At 45.3% G+C, this 10,261-nt stretch overlaps 1 protein-coding gene across 2 annotated transcripts; it reads right to left on the reverse strand.

Moving 5' to 3' along the window:
- Positions 1-1,196: 1,196 nt before the first annotated feature.
- pcdh18a (protocadherin 18a) lies at positions 1,197-9,487 on the reverse strand. 2 transcript variants are annotated; one of them, XM_044346584.1, is made up of 4 exons: positions 6,474-9,487; positions 5,718-5,773; positions 4,862-5,034; positions 1,197-2,884 (listed from the first exon to the last, which is right to left on the reverse strand). In XM_044346584.1, exons 1-4 carry the CDS (start codon positions 8,961-8,963, stop codon positions 2,052-2,054), a joined length of 3,552 nt encoding a protein of 1,183 aa, XP_044202519.1. In that variant the 5' UTR covers positions 8,964-9,487; the 3' UTR covers positions 1,197-2,051. The 2 variants fall into 2 exon arrangements, with proteins under 2 accessions (XP_044202519.1, XP_044202518.1); XM_044346583.1 differs by having other exon boundaries at positions 5,718-5,806.
- Positions 9,488-10,261: the final 774 nt, after the last annotated feature.

A 10,261-nucleotide genomic window follows, 5' to 3' on the forward strand; every position in this document is an offset into this window, starting at 1 on the left:
AGCATTAAGACTGGAAACAAAGGGGAGACAGCGAGCTTAGCAAACACATGTTAATGAGTGAGCGTCAGAGGTGCTGGGAGGCAGATTTTCTTACCTTCTTACAGAGTCAGTCCAGCTTTTTCCTGTTGCTTTAAATCTTTATGCTAAACTAAGCTAGCTAGCTGCTGGTTGTAGCTTCACAGCTCATAGATATCCATCAGCAGTGTAAAGCTCACTACTGTTCTGCTAGAGGAACATGAGGCTAAGCTAATGTAGCATCTAGCATGCTTCGGTTTCCTTCAGTGACACGAGGCCAGTGCTTGTTGTTTATCGAGGCTTGGCCTCTTTAATAATGAAGACAAATGAGCTCATTATTAAGTGTTTGCATGTGTGTGTGAGTAAGTGTGTGTGTTTGCATGTGTACAAGCATGTGTGTATGTCTATGTGCGTGTCTGTAAGTCTATGTGGTCTTGTTTTGAAAGTGTGTTAATGTGATTGTTTGTGTGTGTGTATGCAAATTCTAACCTTTACCTTGTTAAAGCTCTGTCTCATGAGGTTAATTGCCTCATTTAGCCTGAGTTGTTATTTTTCCTTCTTTTAAATGCAACTCAATATTCTATTTTCTGTGTATGTGTGTGTGTGTATGTGTGTGTTCCTGTTCATGAGTGTATCACCCCAAGATAAGCTCCCATGATCACCAGCAGAGTGAGTGAGGGGAGGAGTGAGGATCATTTTCCACTTTCTATTTAATTGTATTATCAGTCCATATGGTTGTGTTGTACAATATCATGCTTATGATTTCTCATCATGTGCAGCTAATATTAGATGCTGTTCATTTGCTAGGCATATTTACCGTAAGTGTGATGCTTTCATGGATGAGAGAGACAGTGAGACAGAGAATCCCTACTCTGACACTAAGTGAACACCTAAATGCATTTTAATCTAAATAGATAATTTGGTAATAAATTCATAATTAATAGTTATTAGCAGAGTCATGTATGTGAATTGTGGCATAATGAGGCTTGGGGGAACATTTACCTAGAAACCACACAAATGCTTTTGACTTTGCATTTGAAGGGTGCTGCAGTACCGATGCTGGACATTAGGGGGTGATAAGAGATAGGGGGGCAAATTGAAGCACTTACTGAGGAAAACATATTGTACACTGAATGAAATAGAAAGTCTAAATGAAATAAGTAATTATATCAATTCAGACATAGCCTGTTATGAATCCCTCCACTTTATTTATCATCCACTGGTCACAAGGATACCGTACAAAACCAACTTCCAACATGGAACTCCATTGGAATGTGATTATTTTTAATTATTCACATACACACATTCAATAACAAAATTAAATACAATTGTTTTATAAAATAAACATGGCAGAGGAAAAGAGACACATTAAGTGATATTAAGACATGCAGTTACAATATAAAAAATAGACATTTGTTTTCTTTTTCTGTACAAACATACATTGACACATATAAATATATAGAAGTAAAAAAGAGTGTATTTTTAAAATACAAAGGTCAAATTGTACAGTTACATTCCATGATAACAAAACAGGAGACATAGCACAATATTCAAGTGAGTTTGCCTTTTTTTTCACAGACACTGTACAATATTGTACACTGTAAAAGCAAAAAATTAGATCACACAACTATTGGTTTCTCCCTGTGGAGTCTGCTCACGTTGCTGTAAACATTACAAATGAAGAAAGGGTACAGTTTTGTTGGCAGATTTCCGTTTGAAATCATTCATTCAAGCAACTTTCGGAGAGACTGTAATAACAAATGAGCAATCTGTTCTTGGAGTGCTTGCTTTGATGCCTTTAAATCACCCCAATCACAACTTCAGTGCCGTGTTTTACTTTTCTCTGCAAGTCTCAGCACCGAGCGGAGAGAGGATATTTGGTAAAAACAAACAAGACAAGCATTACAGTGAACAAGAAATCATCATAAAGTTTATATATGTTGGCACAAAGAACAAGCATTTGCCAGAATGTGGTGAAATGTCCCTCCTCCCTGTTGCACAGTGAAACCATGCTATGCCTTCTCTCTTTTTTCTCTTTAGTTCTGCCTGACGTCCTGCAGTAGTTTGTTAATCTCATGGACCAGCTCGCTAGCGTCCATGCTGGCCTCATGACGGCTCTCGCTGCGCTTGCCACCCTGGTGACCCTGATGGAAGACACCATCAAAGTCATCTTCCTCATAGTTCTCTGGGATTTCCTCCATGGCTGGCAGCCATTTGAGGTGTGGCGCCTGTCCATTGGTGGAGGTGGAAGTGGAGGTGGAGGATGAGGAAAAAGAAGATGGGGAAACATGGCTGGTCCCTACAGATCCGCTTCCTGGGTTTAGATAGTGGGTATTGGCTGCCCATGCAGCCACACCTGGGGGGTAAGCAGGACCTTTCCCACCTGGCAACAAGCCTCTCCGGTTGTCCTGAGGAGCAGCGTTGTTACTATGGTTACCAGCAATATTGCCACTACGTCCATTTCCTCTCTCAGTGGTTGATGAGGATGAGGGAGGGCCTGTTTCGGTGCACTCAGTGTACGAGTCCATATTAGGGGGGAGGAGCCGCTGGAACACACTGTTCATCTCTGTGAGGAGGGAGCCAGCCCCTCCTCCTGCTACACATGCATCACTTCCTCCCCCAGCAACAACTCCCCCCTCCCCTGCTTCTTCGTTCCCAGACTCCTTGCCAAAAGTGGAGAAACTCTTGCGCCGCTCTGAGTCAACTGAGGACTGGTCATCATCAAGTTGGGGTGGCTGGGAGGACTCCTCCCCGGGGATGTACATGTTGTTGCGGTAGTCAGAGGAGGAAGCGGGCGAGGAGAGGGGGGGCATCCAGCACTGGTCAGAGTGTCCCAGGACGCGACATTCATCCGTGCACAGTCTCATAGCTACAACAAAAAGAACACAGAGACAGTCAGGAGCAGGAACAGCTGCAGAAAACTTTTTGCTTAAGACACAATACTGTACATGGAACAAAATAATACATAGACAAAAGCAGGGAATGTCTGCAAAACAAACAACTCAGATAAATCAGATGTTCAGAACTTCTTTGACAGAGACAGGCTTTGTACAAAAATGTTTGTTGCTGTGGTACAAAAAATGTCAATATATTTGAATAATACAAGTCATAGACCCTGAAAGTGTGGTAAAGGTGGGAAAGGTAGTGTTATCTCAGTTCAGCAGGAGGTCAGGGTGCTGGTTTTTGCATGGAAAAAGGGGCAGGGGTGCTGTTGAGTCAAACCATGTCTTATGCCGTTAGTCTATGAATGTACAATACCTATTTAATATTTCATACAGCAGTGCTTCAGTTTTTCATTAATATCACAGCTCAGCTTGGTAGTGGTTAGTTTTGGCCTCCTCTTCTTCTATGCTGATCTCTTCATAGTTCTGCTTGGAGGAGCAGATTGGTGGTATTTACAGCTTTAAGGCATGAATATCTGGATAGTGCCAGGTAGGAAAACAATCACTAGAACTAGATAAATAAATAAATAATTGCCAGATCCCACCCAAATGGCATTGCAGGCAGATGTTAATGTAATATTTGGCTGCTCTGCCAAGCATGTGCACATCTCCCAACTATGCGGCTGAGGCAGGGATTTGCTTGTTTAGTTCTTTTATCATATCTAGCATGAATAGCCATATTGGCACATCTAAATAGAAAAATCTAAACAAATTAAATCTATTGAAGAGAAACAGGGATAATCCTCCCTCTCGGCCCATTATCTCCTTCCCCTCCCCTTTTTTCATATTAGCATAAAAGATAGAGTAAAGGCATTGAGGGAGGGAGAGAGGGGAGGAAGGAGGGGGTAGCAACACCTCCAAGTCTTTCTCAAAGGGAGAATGAGGGAGATACAGAAAGACTGTCCATGTCCGCCACCCCTCCCTTTATCCATCTTAATAAAGATAGAGAATAAATTAACAAGTACAGAAAAGAGAGAGAGAGAGAGAGGGAGAGATGCTGAGGAGCTCTTGGGCATATAGGAGAGAGCGAGAGAGGGACAGAGTCAGTGTGTGAGAGAGAGAGAATAACATCATTCTAAAAGCAATTACTATGAATTCTCCTCAGTTCAGACATGAAAGCGCAGCACTGTCACTCACCGGGGGGGGGGGGGAGAAAAAGGAGGGAGGAAAAAAAAACAGCACCCTGAGACGCATACCGATGAGTGACAGGCGACTCATCTCTGCTCCAGGGAGGATTTTACAGACACGACTCTATCTTAGGGGCAGATAACGCACACACACAACCACACACACACACACACACACACACAGAGTAACACAAACAGCCAGACACACTGTAACCTCTCTCAGTGTGATAACGAGCGTGGAAATGAGGGCTGTGTTGAAGAATGGGGCTGAGTACAATGGGGATTGTGTTGGCAACGGGGTGAATGGAGTGGCTGTGTAGGCAGGTGTAGAGACAAATAATGGGCTTAGGCCTGACGCTGTCCATGGTGCTGAAATTTGTCAGGCACGAGGTACATTAGAGGGCTGGGTGTGGTCTAGGGGAAGACAGCTCTGGTCAGTTTTTTTAAAAACTTCTGTCCCAGGATCTGTGTCTGCTCATTTCTAACAAACCAGGAATGAACGGTACGTGCTTTTTTTAGTTATGTCAATTGGGTCAAAGCGGATCGATCTATGGCTTCACAACTTTTGCAAGATTAAGGGTGAGGTGCGAATGTGTGCTGAGGTGAGGTGATAGTTGAGTGTGAGGTGTTGCTGTATAGGGTGTTAGAGGTATGGGACTCTGGGCTGAGTGGAGCCAATTTAGCAAGTCATGGTGAAAAAGGTGCAAAAAAAAAAGGGAAAGTGTTGTGGGCTGAGGGACACTGCCAGAATGGTTGGGTTACATCACTGTGGCTCACCTGGGTGGAGTCGGTGGTGCATTTCAAGGTGTATCAGGTCAGAAAAGCCCTCCCCCAGCAGCAGTCTGTCCACGGGGGATTCCCTCCCCATGTCACAATCACTGTCCCCCGCCTCGCTGTCCCCACGGCCACTGTCCTTCAGGCTGAACTTGTCCATGTCTTGTAATGCATACCTGGGTGGCACAATAAACATATATAAATATATATTACAAACACATATATGTATCAATCAGTCAGAAATGTTGTATCTGAAAAACAATGATGCAAGTTTACATTTAGCAAATACAAAGCTGAATGCATTCTGACTTGCAGGCTGATATAATCAATGTCATTGATTTATGAAGTCTGTATTTAGAGGACACTAATGAAGAATTAATCCATCATATAGGACTTAAGGCTGCTCGTGGAATCAGTCAAATCTCTAGACAAGGCTCACCCCATAAATCTTCCATGAAGGTAGATTCCATCAATAAATCTATCACAACAGCTACTAGGAGCATCAATAAATCTATCATCTAGAAATCATAAGAGATTATTTTGATAGGAGGGGAAAATAGTGACAGCTGCACACTTCACCACCTGGGCCCAAATTTTGAAGGAGAAAAGTATAAGAAAATTGTCATGACATTCAGACAAATGAGTTGCATACTTCTGAACTGAATGACATCGGTATGATAACAACTGGAATATGAAAAAAATACATTTACACACCATCAAACCATGATCTATATGTAACTGACCAACTGACAGGAAAACTTCACAACAGGTTGTTGGAACATGTAATACACAATGAAAAACAAAAGGTTTCAAAAGTAAATAAAAGTAAATCTTTCAGGGGAGTGGGGGGGTAAATTACCTGTAGCTGCGGGAGTATTTGTTGCCACGGAAACTGGGTCTGGGCTGGTACTGGCCCTGATGGAGCATGGACAGAAGCTGTGAGACTTGCTACATCCAAAAATAACAAAACAAACAAAATAAAACAAAAGAAACAGAAAAGGGGGGGATGAATAACAGATGGGAAATTGAGGAGAAAAAAAAGAGACAACACAGAAGACAAAATAATGGATGAGTAAACACAAAATGGATGATGAAGAGGCTGCTGAAAATGGATGAGACAAAATGGATGACATTAAAACAAAAATAAGGGTGGATGGGGGGGGCGCGGGAGGGTGAGACTAGATGAATATGGAGACATATGACTGAGGGATGAGTCGTGGTTATGATGGAGGTAATGGTGACAGGGTGCAAACAAGGTAAAGACAAAGACACATCTATAATCATCAACAGTTTTAATGAGAGTTACTTTGAACTACACGGCAGTGTTGATTAAGTCACTGTCACACATAGAGATGAGTTAATTTGCCCAAACCGCAACAGCTGTGTGAGCATGAGAGGGCTGGTGTGTGTGTGTGTGTGTGTGTGTGTGTGCGAGTGTGTGTGTGTCAGAGAGAGAGAAAGAGAGAGAGAGAGAGAGAGACGGAGAGAGAGAGAGAATTTGGAAAGGGGCTGAGGGACCAGTGTCTGAGAATAATTTGCTTCAATAAGTGTAAGTGTGTGACTGTGTGACTGTGTGTGTGTGTGTGTGTGTGTGTGTGTGTGTGTGTTTGCTCACCTCCACTGGTGGAGTTGCATGTGCCAGTTCCAGGGCAAAGCTCTCTGGAATATGATTGGACGAGATGGTCACTAGGCTGTTCAGGGATTGGCGACTGTGGTGATTCTGCCGGCTCCCCATCTGGGCTCGATCCATGGGGGGCGTGGCCGAAGGTGAACGGTGGTGAGCTCTGATTGGCAGGGTGCCGTTCACCGTGGGAACGAGGGTGATATCACCTTTGTGGATTTGGCGCGAAGGCTTCTTTGGATGGTGCTGGTGGGTTGATTCGGCTACCCGACAGTTGTAGGAGTGCCTGGTGTCCTTCTTCTCCCGATTACAGCGAGCAGCAAACACCACCATGATAACCAGGAGCACAGCGCAGATAGCCCCCAGGGAGATGATGATAATCAGGGATGCATCCAGGGAAGACTCTCCCTGGTCCATCACCTGCACATGGTTCTCCATGTTCTCATAAAGGGTGATTTTCAGAACTGCTTTAGCACTGAGGCTCTCGCTTCCCTGATCTCTGACCACGACCGTCAGCTCAGCGTGTTCGTGGGGGAAGTTCTCCAGGCTGGCGTTGGCGTGGATTTCACATGTTCTTGGGTCGATTAAGAAGAAGCCCTCCTCATTGCCACTAACGATGGAGCAAATGAGCTCAGCGTTGACCCCTGTGTCGCGATCAGTTGCTCTGACCACAGTTACTAAGTGTCCGGCCTCTGTGAACTTTGATGCTGGAACATCAGCAGTGAAGTTCCACAGCTGGGGCACCACGATGGCTGGAGGGTTGTCATTCTCATCCAGGATGTTCAGAATAACTGTGGCGTTGCTTGTCAGTGGTGGTTTTCCTGCATCTTTAGCTTGCACAACAAAGGAGATACGACTAACATCCTCCCGGTCGAATGTACGTAGTGCATAGATGGCGCCATTTGAGGGGTCAATGGTGACATAGGTGGAAATTGAGCTCCCATGAACAGAGTTCTCCAAGATGGAGTAGCTCACCTGTCCATTGGCATCCAGGTCAGGGTCAGTGGCCATTATGGAGGTCAAATATGCTCCAGGTGCATTATTCTCTGATTTAAAGATCTCATAGCGCCCCTTCTCAAAACGTGGCGGATTGTCATTTTCATCAGTTACATGCACAGTGAAATGTTTGACAGTGGAGAGACTAGGAGTGCCCCGGTCCTCTGCCACCACCGTCAGACTGAACTCTGACCTCTTCTCTCGGTCAAGAGACACGTTGGTCAGAATCATGTAGTTGTTCTCATATGTTTTCTGCAGTTTAAAATATCCCTGGCCATGAAGTTTACACTCCACCTCTCCATTCAAACCAGAGTCCAAGTCCTCCACCCTCACCAAAGCTACAAACGTGTCCAGAGGAGAAGCCTCTGATATATAGGCTGCGTCCCCGTTCCCCTGAGAGGACATGAGATTGATGCTAATGTCTGGTTTATTGTCATTCACATCTACCACTTTGACCAGGATCTTGCAATGAGCTGGCATGGAGTTTGGACCCATGTCCTGCGCTTGCACGTCAATATCATAAGAGTTAACAGTCTCATAGTCGACGCGCCTGATGAGGGTCAAGTGACCGCTATCGGGGTTCATTTTGAATGTCTCCATTATTTTGGGGGACACGTGACTACTGAATGAGTAGACTATTTTGGCGTTCGTGCCTTCATCTGCGTCAGTGGCGTTTAAGTCAATGAGCAGAGTTCCAACAGGTGAATTTTCTGGGAGATTTATTACATATGATGACTTGTCAAATATTGGGCTGTTGTCATTTGAGTCAGCAACACTGATTTTGAGAAGGGTCGTACCAGTTCTCGGGGGAACGCCCCTATCAGAGGCCGTGTATTGAAGTTCATAACCCGAGCGCACCTCCCGATCCAGCTCCCTGAGCACCACCAACTCTGCATATTTAGCCCCGTCAGTCCTGGACTGGATGTCAATCTTGAAGAAGTTGTTAGGCTCTAAGGCATAGGTGTACAGTGAGTTCTCCCCGACGTCGGGGTCTGTGGCGCTGTCCAGGGGAATGCGCGCTCCCACGGCCGCGCTCTCAGAGATCTCAATGGGAATGACGGCGCGGGCGAACTGGGGTGCGTTGTCGTTTATGTCCAGCACTTCCACTTCGACATGAAACAGCTGCAGGTGTTCAGTGGGGAGTGTCAGCACGTCGAATTGAATAGAGCAGTTGAGATTCTTTTCGCAGAGTTTCTCACGATCAATTTTGGTCCTGATGCTGATTTCTCCGTCCTGCTCGCGCACCGTGAGGAAAGACGAGGTCCCTCTTTGCATAACTCTGAAGCGGAGAGACACTGTGCTTGGAAGTTTAGCCAGAACATCCGCGACATCTTCTTTCAAACGGGCAATGACCGTGCCAACCTTCTGCTCCTCATAAATCTGATATTTCAATGTCTTACCGGTGACGTGTTGTGTTGCCAGCGCCAAAACAGCCAGAACTTTCCACATTCTTGTCAGAAAGAATCCTTTCATTTTTCCTGGTTTCATTTTTGTGGAAGCCAAAAACAGATCCAAAAAAACAGCTCCGAAATGCAGTACAGGTCAATCCCAGTTTTAATTTAGACAACTAAATGCTGTGCTCCCTCAATCAGCAGCTGCATTGCTTTCTCCGCAGGTCGAGGAGAGAAAAAAACACATTCGGTCTTTAAACGCAAGCTTCCTTAAGTTGCCCTAATTTCCATAAAAGCATCCAGATTTGTTTTCTGAATGTCCCCCTCTGGCACACAGATCTGTTGCGCGCATCCAGTGTGAGAGAACCAGCTGAGTGACACTGAAATCTGTGCGCTTTTCTCCCTCTCCTCCCTGCGTCTGGTCTGTGCGCCGTGCGCTCTCTTTCGCTCCCTCTCTCCGTTTGAGGTGCCTCTGCACACAGACTTGCCCAAAATAACCCACCTCAAACCAACTAGTTGTACATCAGCCTCGGCCCCCTTTTCACATCCCGGGAAAGACAAACGCTTAAATCAAAAGCTGGCTGGTGGCCACTCAAACTCCAGAAGAGAGGAGAAGGAGGCGCAAGAGGGGAGGAAAAAGAGAAAGCGAGGGGGGGGGGGGGGGGGGATTAACAATCCCCGCCCTGTGGGATTCACTTTCCCCACTTTTCAGAGTAACGACCATGCCCCTACAATGGACAGGGGAGAAAATAAACTCAAAAAGAAAACATTCATTCAAAGAGCTCACCCTGCCGTTTTTCATTGCTATAAAACCACAGGAAGGTTTAAGACTCTCTCGCTTCTGGTCTGTTCTCCCCAGACAGCACGGAGACACAAAGAGTCTAAATTCTCATTAAGACAAGGCAGAAACATAGCCACCTCAATCATCAGCTTTGTCACCCACCACCTTTTAAGTCCTGATAGGCACACTTTTGATATATAACATATCGCCCAGCACAGCCGTAACCAGCTGTCAAACTCAACTCCTATATAACTGACGCACTGGATGCCTTGGCATTAGTGTGTATACATGCCATGTGCTTAATACTGTATCTCGTCTTTTTCTGCTCTTTCAAGTGGCAGCTGACTACCCCCATCTCCCTGCACAGGCACTTTGTTGTAGATGTTTTGAGTGCAATATATTTTTCACATGCGCCTCATCTGTGACCGTCTATGGGTGAGAGTATAAGCCGGGTAAGCTGTGTGGCGAATCGTGTTGAAAGGGAGCCGGACTCTAATGAATGCCTTTAAAGAGTTGGTCACGCCGAGGAACAGCTCTGTCCCCGTGCACAAATCTGTTCAACATCACTTCAAACTCCCCGCAGGACGGGTTTGTGATAACGAGCGCAGCAGCAT

The sequence above is a fragment of the Thunnus albacares genome, chromosome 3 (genome assembly GCF_914725855.1).
Source record: "Thunnus albacares chromosome 3, fThuAlb1.1, whole genome shotgun sequence".
Lineage (NCBI taxonomy): Eukaryota > Metazoa > Chordata > Actinopteri > Scombriformes > Scombridae > Thunnus > Thunnus albacares.